Source organism: Salvia miltiorrhiza, chromosome 8 (assembly GCF_028751815.1).
Source record: "Salvia miltiorrhiza cultivar Shanhuang (shh) chromosome 8, IMPLAD_Smil_shh, whole genome shotgun sequence".
NCBI lineage: Eukaryota > Viridiplantae > Streptophyta > Magnoliopsida > Lamiales > Lamiaceae > Salvia > Salvia miltiorrhiza.
This window is the reverse complement of record NC_080394.1, coordinates 22,847,391-22,863,654: the sequence shown is the minus strand read 5'-3', so window position 1 is coordinate 22,863,654 and position 16,264 is coordinate 22,847,391. Positions and strand designations below refer to the sequence as shown.

The 16,264-nt window shown below is 34.5% G+C and overlaps 2 protein-coding genes across 2 annotated transcripts; both read left to right on the top strand.

The window, feature by feature from the left end:
- Window positions 1–1,797: 1,797 nt before the first annotated feature.
- LOC131001925 (uncharacterized) lies at window positions 1,798–5,958 on the top strand. Its single transcript, XM_057928575.1, has 7 exons — window positions 1,798–2,293; window positions 2,391–2,477; window positions 2,615–2,878; window positions 4,171–4,341; window positions 4,511–4,564; window positions 4,760–4,906; window positions 5,472–5,958. The coding sequence occupies exons 1-7, from the start codon at window positions 2,018–2,020 to the stop codon at window positions 5,847–5,849; spliced, it is 1,377 nt and encodes a 458-aa protein (XP_057784558.1). The 5' UTR covers window positions 1,798–2,017; the 3' UTR covers window positions 5,850–5,958.
- Window positions 5,959–10,662: 4,704 nt separating this feature from the next.
- On the top strand, window positions 10,663–12,966 carry LOC131001924 (ammonium transporter 1 member 2-like). Its single transcript, XM_057928574.1, has 2 exons — window positions 10,663–11,280; window positions 11,716–12,966. The coding sequence occupies exons 1-2, from the start codon at window positions 10,845–10,847 to the stop codon at window positions 12,795–12,797; spliced, it is 1,518 nt and encodes a 505-aa protein (XP_057784557.1). The 5' UTR covers window positions 10,663–10,844; the 3' UTR covers window positions 12,798–12,966.
- The last annotated feature ends 3,298 nt before the right edge of the window (window positions 12,967–16,264 follow it).

Below are 16,264 nucleotides of genomic sequence, written 5' to 3'. Positions count from 1 at the left end.
TCTATGTTACAAAGCATATATCGAGTACTTATGGACCCATCGTCAGTTTTGTTGATGGTAGCCTTACGAGAAATAAAACCACAGACTTTTGCGTAATCCTCATAAAACTTCTCAGCTTGTTGAAGATTACAGAAAATCTGCCCCTCAAATGGTTTTTCCTTAGCATCACAGTCAGGGATGAAAAAATCGGCACAACCTTCTACTTCATTTGTCGTTGATTCACCTAAAATAATATAAATAAACGTTGACAAAAAATATCACTAGAAATTCGGACAATTTTATTAAACTCAACATCCGGCCGTGCATGTCTAATAGTATAACTGGAAATCTCATATATATAAATGTTCTCCAACGTAAAAGGTAAAATATAATGTTATAAAACATGATGTTTCCATTCGAAATGTTGAAACTAAAGTAAATATTATGGACACAAACCTGTACTACACGAGCCAAACTCCATTCGCAGGTTCGTCGGATGAACGGACGATGATGTTTGCGCTGTCGATTTTATAAGTAATTTTATAGTTCGCCGGAATGATGGAGACTTCAGATGAAGGACGCCGACGATGATAGACAAACTTTCTGCAACAAAAAAAAAAAAAAAAAAACGCTACAGCTAGACCAGAAGGTGTTAGGTTTTTCTAAGTTTAAGGAAAGAAAAAGATTTGCCATATAATTGATAGATATTTACGGTAGGGTTAATTAGATTAGGACAAAACTAACCTTTTATTGATTTATAGCTGCAATATATCTTCTAAATCATCAGCCGTAGGATTTAAAACAATAAAGGGCAGGATTTGATTCCTTATTCTTCTTACATTTAGCTTTCTTTTTTGATCCCTTTCCTATATATATATTATTTTCTTAGGGTGCGTTCACTTTTATAAAATTTTCAATGAAAAATGATGGATAAGAAAAGATGATGAAATATTATCTTTTTCTCATTTTTCTATCCTATGTTTACTAGAGATGAAATGATGAGATCAAATGTTGGAAAATATTTTTACATCCCTACCTTAGGGTAATATTATCCAACATTGAAGAGAAAATGAGCGAAAAGGAGCTGCAGGAGAAAATTTTCAACGCTGCTCGGAGAATTTCTTTTATCATAGTAAAAGATATGAAAATGATAGAAAATGGTTAAAAATATATTTTTTCTCTCATTTTCCATCAAAACACAGGCACCCTTAGAGTAAAAGATTGTAAAGATTGTAAATTTATATAATAACGTATAAGGTAGGTTTGATTATTTCAAGTAAGTTGTTAGTTGTCATTTGTCAATGTATACATATATAAATCACAGTGAGCTGGAAAAAAGACTTGCCCTCTTCTTATTCTCTTCTTTTTTAATTGATAACCACAACATTAATTTTCTTGATCCAAGAAATATTGACTTTCAACTTTCTTAGCTTTTCATATTTTTATTCATGAAACAAACTATGTTGTTACGTGATTAATAATTGTTTCTAATCATATCATTCAAGAAAAAAGAAAAGCAAATAAAAAGCAAAGTGCAATAGTAAATTAATTAAATGTAAAAAAGAAAAAACGCAAACATTTATGTTACCAAGTGCCATCCCCAAAAAATATACTACGTCTTACCACATGCAATAATGGGAGAAATTAAATAAAGAAACCATATTAATTAAAGAGTGACTGAGAAGAAAAGAAAAGAAAAAATGGAAGTGGTGTGTTTGGAGGAGAATTAATGGGGAAGTTTGTGTTGGTGGCAGAAGGCAGATGCTTGTATTCGAGTGGGCTGCATTAATAAAAAGGTCTTTTTTTAAGGGTAGTTGTAAAATGATTTATTATAATGCTTAAAATTTTATATATATATATATATAGCTCTACTTTTTCTTCTTTTTCTCTCCTCTGCTTAGCCTCATTCTTCCATTGTGTGTGTGTGTGTGAAAGAGCAAATGTTATTCTATCATTGCTGGACATAATCCCATGCAGTATTTACCAGAACTGCAGCTAGCTATATTATGTTACCCAGTGTGTGTTGAGTCAAGAATTGATGAATAGAAGTCAATTTCCAAAAAAAAAAAAATGGTTTAAAATAGTTGTGTGTGGGGTTTCTTGGGCATTGAATGAAATGGGAATTGCTGCTGATAAAAGAGGATTTTCAATAATTCCTCTTCTTGTGCTATCTTTTGTTGCAATCTTGTGCCAAAAATCATTAGCCATTTCCACTTTCAACCATACAAATTACAAACAAATTAGCAGCTTGAGACAAGCCAGAATTCAGAGGCATTTAGACAAGATCAACAAGCCTCCTGTCCTCACCATTGAGGTATATATTTTAACACACACTTAATTATGTATTATCATTATTAATTGTTGTTATAATTATGATTAATCTTATCTATAATATTGCTTAATTTGATCAGAGCCCGGATGGAGACATCATAGATTGTGTACATAAAAGAAGACAGCCAGCTCTAGACCATCCTCTTTTGAAGCATCATAAAATCCAGGTTTATAACCTCGTAACTCAATAATGATCATGAAATCAAACACTTAGGACCATCAATAGAAAGCATTTTTTTTTTCTACATGAAAATAATTTTCTACCTCCGTCACGGATAATATTAATGTTGATATATTTAATTAGAGGGTGGCATCAAAAATGCCGAAAGGAGTGAAAATGGATGATAAATCAAATAGGAGCAGAAGCGTAGATGGATTTAGAGGGGTGTGGCAAATGTGGCATCAAAAGGGGCAGTTGTGCCCAAAGGGGACTGTTCCGATTAGGCGTAGCGCAATGCAAGATGTGATGAGGGCTAAATCTTTGTATGATTTCGGCAAGAAATCGCCCCAATTCTTGCCTCTCGCCTCCACCGCCGCCGCGCCGGATATTGCTGGCAGTGGGCATGAGGTACGATTTACAGTTCTTGCTCACTTATGCATTGCAGTCATCAAACCAACAAAAAAAATGGAGTTAAGAAATTTTTTCGATAGTAACATTAGATATTAGCGTGTGTTGGTCTTTTAGCAGAGGCAAAAGTTTGAGACCAAAGTTTTTTTAGACCCATAATTTTGATTTTTTTTGCAAATATAGGATAAATTTTTTCGGGCTTGCAATTATAGGACAAATTTTAAAAAATTCGACATAAGTAGGACAAATTGAGCCTGAAAAATCAATTTGTCCTGCAATTGCAAGCCCGAATATTTTTGTCCTATATTTGCAAAATGACCAAAGTTACGGGCCTAAAAAAACGAGAGAGAAGATAGAATTTTTAAGATTTTAATCTTTAAATAAATATAAATTTTACATTTCAAATCAAATATTTACATAAAGTATATAAAATTTAAGCTCTTATTGTGATATTTAATTTGATATGCATATTAAATATTTTATAATTAATCGAATTTTACAATTTTTATAAGAAATAAACAAAAAAAAATTAAAAGATAAAAAGAAAAATAGAAAGAAAATACTATAATTTATAAATAAACCTTCAATTTTATAAGAACTCCAAAATTGCCACTCAAATTGAAATCTTGTCTTTTTAGGGGTTATTTTTTTGCTTTTTTTTTTCTTCCCCTATATTTTCTTTTTTTGCGCTCAAAATATTTAATATGCATATCAAATTTAATATCACAATAAGAGCTTTAATTTGATATATTTTATGTAAATAGTTGATTTGAAATGTAAAAGTTATATTTATTTAAGATTAAAATTTTAAAAAATTATATCTTCTCTCTCATTTTTTTAAGCCCATAACTTTGGTCATTTTGCAAATATAGTACAAAAATTTTCGAGCTTGCAATTGCAGGACAAATTGATTTTTCATGTTCAATTTATCCTACTTATATCGAATTTTTTAGAATTTATCCTATAATTGAAAGCCCGAAAAAAATTGTCCTATATTTGCAAAACAACCAAAGTTAAGGGCCTAAAAAAACTTTGGGGTCGCAAAAGTTTATGTACACTTGAATATACGGTGCATTTATTTATTTTTTTTAATAAATTTTTATATACATATAATCTATCTATTTATTTTAATTTCTCTGATGTTTTGATAAGATGAGAATTATTATATAAATTTTATAACTTTCATGCATGGCATGCATTTAGCTAGTATATGAAAGTATGGAATAGCATAAAATAAATTCATGAAATCGAGTGAAAGTTAAAAAATTTGTGTGTAAATTTATTATGTGAAGCACGCGATCGCATATACGACGTCGTCGGACGAGATATACGGGGCAAAAGCGACAATTAACGTGTGGGATCCAGCGGTAGAACATTCGAACGAGTTCAGCCTAGCTCAGATTTGGGTTCTTTCAGGCTCCTTTGATGGCTCAGACCTCAATAGCATTGAAGCCGGCTGGCAGGTGACTTAATTAATTAATTAAAATATGAAGTCGTGAGTTACACAAAATCCTCTACTATATCCTTTATTTCCGTCAAGTATGTAATTGTGTTGATTGATAAAAAAAAAAATTGTTATTATTATTGTTATTGTTATTAGAATTTCTGAAAATTGATGGTTGTAGTAGTCAGGTTAGTCCGGAGCTGTACGGAGACAGTAGACCAAGATTATTCACTTATTGGACGGTCAGTTTCTATTTACTCTTACCATTTTTTCAATGCTCCGTGCAATTTGATAATTAATTAAAAATTTGAGATTAAATGCATTTTCAAAAAAAAAAAACGACTGGCGAGAATTTTCTATTACAAATTTCAATAAATAGTTGGCCCTTTTATATGTGAATATAATTTACATATTTTAATTTAATTTATTTAATGCAGAGTGATGTATATGAAGCAACAGGATGTTATAATCTTTTATGCTCGGGATTCATCCAAACAAACAGTCGAATAGCCATTGGAGCTGCCATTTCTCCCGTGTCTTCCGTCGCTGGAGATCAATACGACATCACCATCCTCATTTGGAAGGTTACACAAATATTTCCTATTTACCATATTCGTTTATTGTTTATAACGTATATGATGATCTATTTTTCAAATAAAATCGCGAGTTATTGTATAATCAGTGTACTTTAGGGGTAAAAGAAGGTCGAACTAAGCTGAAAAGTTACATGTTTGGCTTAATTGGAAAAAAAATAAAAAAAAAATCATCATTTATTGAATTAATAGATAGAAATAGTAAGCTGACAAGTTTCAAGTTATACTGAGTACAGCCTACCTTGAGTCAACCTAATCCTATGAGGAAATTTATTTTTAAAGCTTAGCTTTAATAGATAGAAATAGTAAGGTAATTTATTAAAATAAATTGCAACTTTGTGATATCACTATTGCTCTTAATAATTTTTAATTATCATATGAATTAACTCGATTTACATTTCATTAAAAAGATGAAACTGAAAATATCTTAATAATAAGGATAAAAATATTTAATTGTTCGTTTTATCAATCATAAAAAGTAAACGCATTCTGTATGGTTTCTCTTAAATTAGTTTTTTTTACCTGCAATCTTAATATTCGATTTTATAATTATTAGGATCCAAAATTGGGAAATTGGTGGCTGGGCTTCGGCGACAGCACATTGGTGGGCTATTGGCCCGCAGAGCTGTTCACCCACTTATCGGATCGGGCTTCGATGGTGGAATGGGGAGGCGAGATCGTCAATTCTCGGGCCGGGAACCAACACACTTCCACTCAAATGGGCTCGGGCCGATTCGCGCAAGAGGGATTTGCAAAAGCCAGTTATTTCAGAAACTTAGAAATTGTTGATTCCGACAACAGCTTAATCTCGGCCCGAGACATCACAACCTTAGCTGAGAATAGTAATTGTTATAATATTCAAAGTTCTTACAATGACCAATGGGGCACGAATTTTTACTATGGTGGGCCCGGAAGAAATACATTGTGTCCATAATTCTAGAAAATTTCTCGGCAAAAAAAATGAAAAGAAAATAGTCCTAATGAAACTTTCTTAGATGAATATATTTATTATGTTTGTTTCAAAAGAATGTAGATTGCCATCAGTATTGATGATGTTATTCTTCACACGTTTCCGTATTCGTTAGATCTTGAAATTACAAGAATAAATATATGCGTGAATAATAATAATAATAATAATAATAATAATAATAATAATAATAATAATAATAATAATAATTGTTAGAAATTGACGTTACAACGAATGCAGCAACTCAATTCAAACGCAGCAACAAAACTCTCTAACTCTCAACTTTAACACTCAAGTTTGTGATGAGAATTAAACAAGAAAATAAAGAAAGAAGACACCAGATTTTTACGTGGTTCGGTTGTTAAACCTACATCCACGGAAGATCACCCAAGAACTTTCACTAATCACGATCAGAGGTTACAAAGAATTACACAACAAAGAGCTAGAGATGAAAGCTCTCAAGCCTGAAACAAGACTACTTTTCTCATTCTCTTTTCACTCTTCTTCTAAGAGAATTCTTCTAACTTCTAACCTGATCTAGGAGGATTACATCAAGTATTTAAACTCATAAAATGGTTAAGTAACGAGCTCACAAAACCAGCTGCAAGATGCTCTGCTCAAAGTCGAATTCTGTTAGTTTGTTAAAACAAACTAACTTTCTGTTTTTCACATAAGCCCTCCAACTGTTGTTAATTGCTTTCAAGTCCTTACTTAACTAACTGCAATTATGAATTCACATTCTACAATTCTCCACCTTGAATCATCAGTGCAGTTCTACAGCAATCTTCACCCTCAACCTGCTACCTCACTTTGACAGTTTACTCTCATCTTGAGAGTTAAGCCTAACCCGCTCACAGCAATACTCAAACTTGTTCTTGGGTAATGCTTTAGTAAGCATATCTGCTGCATTATCCTCAGTGCCTATTTTAACTATTTTAACATCACCTTTCTCAACTATATCTCTGACAAAATGCAGCTTCACATCAATATGCTTAGAGCGTTCATGAAAAACCTGATGTTTAACAAGATGCACTGCACTTTGATTATCACAGAATATAATAACAGGACCTTGAACAATACCCATCTCTTGCACCATACCTTTAAGCCACAATCCTTCTTTAACTGCCTCGGTGACAGCAATATACTCTGCCTCAGTTGTGGAGAGAGCAACTACAGACTGAAGCATAGATTTCCAACTGACAGCAGAGTTGAACAAAGTAAAGATATATCCAATTTGAGACTTCCTAGTATCAATGCCCCCAGCATAATCTGAATCAACAAATCCATGTAAAGCTTCTCCATGTCTGTCATTCTGCTGTTTGAACAAAATTCCAACATTAAGAGTACCCTTCAAGTACCTCAGAATATACTTTAGAGCCTCCCAGTGAGCTTTTCCTGGATTAGACATGTACCTACTGGTCACACTGATTGAGTGAGCTAAATCAGGTCTAGTACAGACCATAGTATACATAATGCTCCCAACTAGATTAGAATAAGGAACTTTTTCCATCTCCACCTTCTCTCTGTCAGTTTGTGGCCTTTGCTTTTCATCCAATTTGATATGTTGTGGGAGAGGGACACCAATGGCTTTAGCTTCATGCATCCTGAATTTCTTAAGAACTTTACTAATGTAATCAGACTGAATGAGAATAAGCTCTGACTTCTCTCTATTCCTCTTAATATCCATTCCTAAGATCCTCCTTGCTTCCCCCAAATCCTTCATATCAAACTCTGAATTTAAAGCTCTCTTAACTGCATTCACTTCCTTCATTGATTTGCTAGCCACTAGCATATCATCAACATATAGTAGTAGATATACAAAACTACCATCTTTAGCTTCTTTAAGGTATACACACCTATCATAAGAAGACCTTCTGAAATTTATGCTCAGCATAAACTCATCAAACCTCTTGTTCCATTGTCTTGGACTTTGCTTAAGTCCATACAAAGACTTCTGTAACAAGCATACTTGAGACTCCTTCCCTGGAACACTAAAGCCTTCAGGCTGATCCATATAGATAGTCTCCACTAGTTCACCATTGAGGAAAGCTGTCTTCACATCCAGTTGATGTAATTCAAGGTTAAACTGAGCTACTATTGACAGTAGGAGCCTGATTGAACTGTGCTTAACAACTGGAGAGTAGATCTCATTGAAATCTATCCCTTCTTGTTGAGTAAAACCTCTAGCCACCAATCTGGCTTTGTACCTCAATGTTTCCTTTCCATCAATGACCTCAATTTTCCTTTTAAACAACCATTTGCAGCTTACACACCTTTGTGTCTTAGGTTTAGGAACAAGTTTCCAGGTCTTGTTTTTTATATTTTCACTATATATTATTTTTATATTTATATTTTTAATTATAACAGTTTTGCAAGTATGCAACTACAAAGATTAAACTTATATTTGTTCATTTTAGAACTCTTTAGCTTAAAATATAAATTTGTAGATAAATAATTATATACTCCCTCCGTCCCTGAAATAAGTTCCTCTTTTTCCTTTTTGGGACGTCCCCCAAATAAGTTCCTCTTTTTTTCTTTCTATTTTTGGACAACTACCCCACCACTAATAATACTTTATTTATTCTTACTTTTCACTTTTTCACCACTCCCAATACTAATTATAACACTTTTTCATCTTTTCACCACTCTCAATACTAATTATAACATATTTTTCTCCACTATCAATACACTTTACCATTTTTCATTAAAACCCGTGCCGTCCCCAAAGAGGAACTTATTTTGGGGACGGAGGGAGTATATATATACATATATATGCTACAGTGAAAAACACTTCTTAAAATATAAATATAAATGTTTTTTAATGTACGAATTTTATCCAACATGGTTACGAATTGTGAAAAATAAATTTTTGCTACCTTTGAGATTCGAACCCATGACCACGAATTCATTCAACAAGGTTACGAATCAACCGTAGATCTTGATGATCTAAGGGCTGAAAATTATTTATATTTTATATTTTAAGAAGTGTTTTTATTTTAGTCTTCCCCTATATATATATATATGTATATATATATATCTTAGAATAGAATTTCAAATAAGATTTAGATTTATTAAATTTTTAGTATGTTTTTGTATGAGTTTTATATCTATTTATATTCATATTAATTATTATTATTATTATTATTATTAAATATAGATGGATAATTACATATCTATTAAGCATCAAAATGACTTATTGGAAAATCATTAATTGGAGAACCATTATCAATTTTTCTTTAAAAATAAAAAATAAAAGTAAATTGAAGAGTGTAATTTTGTATTAGCACATCTATTTAAATTTACTGAAATTGCATACATTTTATTTTTGAAAAAATTATGAAAATGTGATAAATTGTATCAATAGAAAAAATTATAACAAAAAAATATCATTATAATCTAGAGTGGACGAAATGAATAAAAAAAATAGGAACAAAAAATTATTTCTAGAAAGTGGTTGTGCTTATATATATATATATATATATATATATATATATATATATATATATATAGAATATAGAAAATTGGCTATATAGTTTCTAAAAATTACAATAAAAAAATTATTTCTAAAAATAGTAAACTGAGTTTGGCGGGAAAATATAACTAACTATTTATATAAATAGTTGAGCTTATATATATATATATATATAGATTTATTTGTATAAATGTATTAATTTTAAAATTATATTTTATTATTTAAATAAAATAATTTATTCATATAATTATACTCCCTCCGTCCCCAAAATAAGTTCCTCTTTGGGGACGGCATGAGTTTTAAGGAAAATGGTAAAGTGTATTGATAGTGGAAAAAAGTACTATGTTATAATTAGAATTGAGAGTGGTGAAAAGATGAAAAAGTGTTATAATTAGTACTGAGAGTGGTGAAAAAGTGAAAAGTAAGAATAAATAAAGTATTATTAGTGGTGGGTAGTTGTCCAAAAATAGAAAGAAAGAAAGATAAACTTATTTGGGGGACGTCCCAAAATGGAAAAAAGATGAACTTATTTCAGAGACGGAGGGAGTATTAATTTTATTAAAGTAAAATATAATACAAAAATTAAAATACACAAATATAAATATAAATATATATATATATATAGTGGTAAAAGTAATAGGAGTAATAATGACAGTGGGGTCCGTAAATAGTAAAAAATGAGGTAGTGCTATAGTGGAGAAAATATTGGATAGTTAAAAAAAGAGGTAGTTATTGAGGTGGCACACATGTGACATCATGCTCTGAGGACTATTTGTCCAAAAAGTAGGAGGGAGAAACAAAAAAGAAATTATTATGTGTGAGACAATAATGATGACATTTGGTGTAAATAATGAGTTATGTGAGGATGTTTATTATGTATTGACTTTTCATTTTAGGAAATGACTTATTGAAATAGGACGTCAAAATAAGGAAATTGGAACGGATGGAGTAACCATATTACACGATACAAGGATATTTTGGTTTTAAAGGTTATTAATTATTTCGACAATTTTATCCATACGGATAAAATTTCATTTTAATATACTATGATTTTGACTAGAATAAAGTGTTGTCAATCATCGTTAACAAATTGAGGGGGAACCCTTTAGAAGGCAATGACATATTCTAATAGAAAATTATAGCTATGTGAATAAAATATATATAAAAGGTAGCAGTTTTTCAATTAAATATTCTTAATTACATGAAAAAATTGATGATTATACAAAAAAAACACATATAATTCGTATAATAGAGCTATTTACATTGTTATACGAGTATACAAATTTCATATAATTGGTGTAATAATATTGTGGACAATGTTAGGTGAATAAAATTTTCGTTCACTAAATTATATGGGCTGGAACTGGAATGGACCATTAACTCTAAGAAAGAGTTTGGTTTTACATTTGGCTGTAGCCTCAAGTCTATAAAAAGCCAATCTTGAATAAATTGGCGGTTGCAGTTGGGCAAACAACCCCCACCCCGAAATCATGGCGGACCCGCTAAGCTGCACGGCGACAGACCTCCTCCCCCTCCTCGGCGGCTCCCCAAACGCCACCGCCGCCGCCACCTTCTTATGCAGCCGTTTCGCCGCAGTATCGGCGAAGCTGAGCGACGCCACATACGCCATCGACAACACTTACCTCCTCTTCTCGGCTTACCTGGTGTTCGCCATGCAGCTGGGCTTCGCGATGCTCTGCGCCGGCTCGGTCCGCGCCAAGAACACCATGAACATCATGCTCACCAACGTCCTCGACGCCGCCGCCGGCGGGCTCAGCTACTACCTCTTTGGCTACGCCTTCGCCTTCGGTGGGCCCTCCAACGGCTTCATCGGCAAGCACTTCTTCGGCCTCAAGGAGTTCCCCTCGCCCACAGCCGATTACAGCCTCTTCCTCTACCAGTGGGCTTTCGCCATTGCTGCTGCAGGTCGGTCATATCCTCTACTCCATAACTCATGTCTCGTTTCATCACGTCACGCTAACAACATCAAAATTGTGGACTGGAAAACTCATACTCTGCATTATATGAATTACTATTACTTTATTTATATATATTCGTATATTTATTTGTTGAGTTTATGTTCTCCAAGAATTAATGTGCTTATGAAGCATTTAAGGCTCACATTAATGAAGCTATAATATGTCAACATAATTGCATATTTGGGTTTTAACAAACATATGTAAATTCTAATTTTATATAAGCAATTAGTCTTAATCCCTTAAGTGTGTGAATAATATAAAATAGACAGGAAATAGCGAATTATAAATTAGAGAAATATTCGAATCTTGAAAGCCTTGGATTTATCTACATATATGTAGTGGTTGGTTTGTCAATTTTTAATTTACATTTTGTATTGATTAGGTATTACTAGTGGGTCGATTGCAGAGAGGACACAATTTGTGGCATATTTAATTTACTCTTCCTTCCTGACCGGTTTTGTGTACCCGGTTGTTTCACACTGGTTTTGGTCCGGTGACGGATGGGCTGGAGCCGGCAAGAGCGGCGGCGGCCTTCTCTTTGGGTCGGGCGCCATCGACTTCGCCGGTTCAGGGGTGGTCCACATGGTTGGTGGCATTGCCGGTTTGTGGGGAGCCCTTATAGAAGGTCCAAGAATTGGGCGGTTCGACAGAAGCGGGCGGTCCGTAGCGCTGCGCGGCCATAGCTCCTCACTAGTAGTCTTAGGCACCTTCTTGTTATGGTTCGGATGGTACGGGTTCAACCCCGGTTCGTTTCTGGTTATCTTGAAGCCGTACGAGGACACGGGGCGGCCCTATTATGGGCAATGGAGTGCGGTGGGGAGGACAGCTGTGACGACGACATTGGCCGGGAGCACGGCTGCGCTGACTACCTTGTTCAGCAAGAGGCTGTTGGTAGGGCATTGGAATGTGATCGATGTGTGCAATGGGTTGCTGGGGGGCTTTGCTGCCATCACCTCAGGCTGCTCGGTGGTGGAGCCATGGGCCGCAATCATATGCGGTTTCGTGGCTTCTTGGGTGTTGATCGGGTTCAACAAGTTGGCTGAGAGGCTGGAGTTCGATGACCCTCTGGAGGCGGCCCAGTTGCACGGGGGGTGCGGTGCGTGGGGCCTCGTATTCACCGGATTATTTGCCAAGAAGATTTATGTGGAGGAGGTTTATGGTGATAGGCCGTATGGGGTGCTTATGGGTGGGGATGGGAAGCTCTTGGCTGCCCAAATTGTGGCAGTCTTGGTCATCATGGCATGGGTCACTGCTACAATGGCTCCACTTTTCTTGGCACTCCACAAGTTGAAGTTGCTTAGGGTTTCAAGAGATGATGAGATGGCTGGCATGGACATGACTAGACATGGAGGCATGGCTTATATCTACCATGATCAAGATCAAGATCAAGATCAAAATTCCAATTTACCACAAGTCAAGATGAGTAGGATCGATAAATCGCCTAATATGCAATCTCATGATTGATGAAGCTCCTGCTCTTCTATGTCAAGAAACGAACACCACAAAACAACATCGATCATTGCCCAAATTATAAATTGCGAGAAAATCGCAAGCTTCAAATGTATATATGTAAAAGTGTTTTGTTGTGGGGGTTTAGAAAATAAAATTATAAACTACTATTTCAAACTTGTAATTTTAATGTGATTTTTGAAGTGTGATAAATTAAAGAGTGGATTTTGAAAATAGCCACTTTCATATTGTAAAATTAAAAATTGTCCACTAAAATAAAAACATAAAAAAATGGCCACTGTTACCAAAATACCCTTCCACTTTAAAAATTAAAAAAATGGCCACTTTACATCACCCCTTTAAAAAATCCCGCAATTCACAACCAGTGTGAATTCACAACCAAATTTTTTTGGTTGTGAATTCACACTGGTTGTGAATTGAGAATTCACAACCAGTCGAATTCACAACCATAATTTTTTGTTTGTGAATTCACAACTAGTCAAATTCACAGCCAAAATTTAATTCACAACCAGTCGAATTCACAACTAAAATTTAATTCACAACTAGAATTTTTTGGTTGTGAATTCACAACAAACGAATTCACAACCAAAATTTAATTCACAACCAGATTTATGTTGGTTGTGAATTCACAATCAGTCGAATTCACAACCTGAATTTAATTCACAACTAGAATTTATTTTGGTTGTGAATTCACAACTGAACTGAACTGAATTGAAACTAAACTGAACTGAAACATTAAATTCACAACTAAACTGAAACCATAAACCTAAACCCTAGTTGTGCATTTGTTACGATTGTGAATTCAAGTAGTTGTGAATTTGAGTTTTTAAAGTTTGAATTCACAACTAAAACTAAAATTTATTTTGATTGTGAATTCAAGAATATTAAGTTGTGAATTCATACATGTGGTCGTGAATTCAAAAACATTAAGCTTCTGTGAATTCATAAATTTGGTTGTGAATTTAAGAACATTAAAAAAATAATTATACAGCTCAATCAAATTGCTGTACAACACCAAAATACAACAACTCAATCTACCATCAAAATACATCAATTCCTCTAAATCAACAATCAAAATACAACACAATATTATCCGATTCAATTCAATTTACAATCAAAATCCATTCTCAAGAAAGTGTAGAGTCACCAAAACCAAGCTAAATCAAATCTAAGCACACGCCGATTTTCGATCTAAAATCTCGGAATTCATCGCCGGGATCCTGCTGCCGGGATCGGAACTGCTCTCGCTCCGAGGCTTCAACAAATGCTTCGATCTGATCCACGCAACAAACACAGCCTTGGCGGAGCTAGCCATCCAGATCGACTACCCGATGCCGCAGTGGGGCGCCGCCCTAACCGACGAGTATCTCACCTGCACTTCCGACTTGCTCAGCCTCTCCAACTGAAGACGCCGGTGCGAAGCGACGGACGGGCGGCGAGGACGAGAGAGAGAGAGCGTAGAGAGGGAGATCTGGATGGACACGCCGACGGGATTGGACACGCCATTGGAATCTGGATGGCTGGCGTCGTCGTCGGCGCTGCGATGGCAGAGCACGGCTCGATCGGGGAAAATCGGCGAAGTCACCGTTAGGATTGGACGCGCCGCTGGAATCTGGATGGTTTGCTTCGTCGTCGGCGCTGCAATGGCGGATCTGGCTTCCTACGCGGGGGATGGGCGGCGAGAGGGAGAGAGAGAGAGAGACGCCGAGATTGAAGATGAGGAGAGGAAGGCGCGGCGGCAACGCCGACGTCGCCATCGCCGCCATCGGCCGCCACCGCCGTGCTCCAGTCGATCCGCCGCCTTAATCGTCTCTGTGAGAGAGAGTGAGAGAGAGAGAGAGCGCGGGTGGGGGAGGAATGAGAGAGAGAGACCGAGAAGATAGAGGGGGGGGCGAGAATTGCCTATTTTTAAGGAGGGGTATTTCAGTCTTTTCACACAAAAACTGGCTAAAATTTTATGTTTTAATTCTATAGGCTAAATTTTAAGTTTACAATATGAAATAGGCTAGATTCATATATTGACACTAAATTAAATCATCATATTTTCAATTTTCACAATTTTACTCCCCAATTATCTTCGATCGTCGGATTGTTGAGTTGGAACTTACGTAAATTAGTTTGCCACGTAATATTCATGTTACGATATCGTTTACAAAAAAATTGTTGAATATTAGAAATTAGGATCCAGATACATGATACAATCTCTTTATAATTTGGAGTTTAATTGAAATTGTACGAAATGACGACGTTTAGGCCTCATAAAAATAATGTTTTACTAATTCATGTAAGCTTCAACTTAACACTCTGACGAACAAAAAAAATTGGGAGAACAAAATTAAAAAAATAATAATTTAATTCGCCACACTTTAAAAATCACATTAAAATTACAATTTCAAAAAAAAATCGTGATTTTATTTGCCCCTTTTATTTGTCAAAAACCCTTTTATTTATCATATCAATAAGTCCGACAATGCGAACCATTGGGCTAAACGTGCTCTTATTGTTTGACTTGATATGCTCTTTTTGTCCTTTAAAAATATTCATTAATTTTTATGATAAAGTAGATTTTAAAAACTATTAGAATAATGTGTTATGAGTGAAAAAAAAATAATTTATTTATAATGAAAAGTATAGGGTTTATGATAGAATAGTATCTAAAAGAAAAAAAAAATACATATTTTTGTAAAATATTTATATTAAAATAATAAAAAAAATGCATTAGTTTAAAGTGACCGAAGAATATCATATACTATATTCTTGAAAGACAGCCAACACATACCATTAAATCTAACATTCTATGAATCTTGAAGATGAGAACCAATTTTAGTGGATGAGGTACATTTTAAGTTCCCATTAATATTTTCCTAAATTCATTCGGTTTTTTCTTGTGTGTGTGTGTGGCTGGTTGCCACCTTGTTTTTTGTTCGATTATTTGGCGCCGCAGGAATTTGAACAAATGTGAACCACCGGCTCGGCTACTTGTCACTATTGAGTTGTTTGTTAGTAATTAAAGTTTTGGACTTATTGACAGATTTTTATTGAATGAAAATTTAAAATGTCATATTCCTAAAGTTATATGTGACGAATGTCATCTTTTATAAACATAAGCGTTTTATAGATTTGCTTGATTTTACGTGAAAGTCTTACACATTTGACCGATTTGATAGCTATCAATCATAAAAGTTAATGATTTGACAGCTATCAGTCAAGAATACATATGACCGGTGGGTGGTTAGATCATGTGTCCGCTAATTTTATCGGGCGGACACATGATGTAGTCACTCAGATCATGTGTCCGGTCGGTAAAATCATGTATCCGCCCGGCCGGACACATGATCTAGCCACCCACCGATCATATGTACTCTTGACTGATAGTTGTCAAATCGTTGATTTTTATGACTGATGACTGTAAAATCGGTCAAATGTGTAAGACTTTTACAAAAAACCAAGCAAACCCATTT

What these genes read in the sequence shown, in the direction of transcription:
- LOC131001925 (XM_057928575.1), top strand. Translation starts at nt 2,018, where the DNA reads ATGAATAGAAGTCAATTTCCAAAAAAAAAAAAATGGTTTAAAATAGTT. An exon ending in TGAAGCATCATAAAATCCAG is followed by an intron (nt 2,478 to 2,614) that starts GTTTATAACCTC and finishes ATATTTAATTAG; the next exon opens with AGGGTGGCATCAAAAATGCC. An exon ending in TCACCATCCTCATTTGGAAG is followed by an intron (nt 4,907 to 5,471) that starts GTTACACAAATA and finishes TATAATTATTAG; the next exon opens with GATCCAAAATTGGGAAATTG.
- LOC131001924 (XM_057928574.1), top strand. Translation starts at nt 10,845, where the DNA reads ATGGCGGACCCGCTAAGCTGCACGGCGACAGACCTCCTCCCCCTCCTC. An exon ending in TTTCGCCATTGCTGCTGCAG is followed by an intron (nt 11,281 to 11,715) that starts GTCGGTCATATC and finishes TGTATTGATTAG; the next exon opens with GTATTACTAGTGGGTCGATT.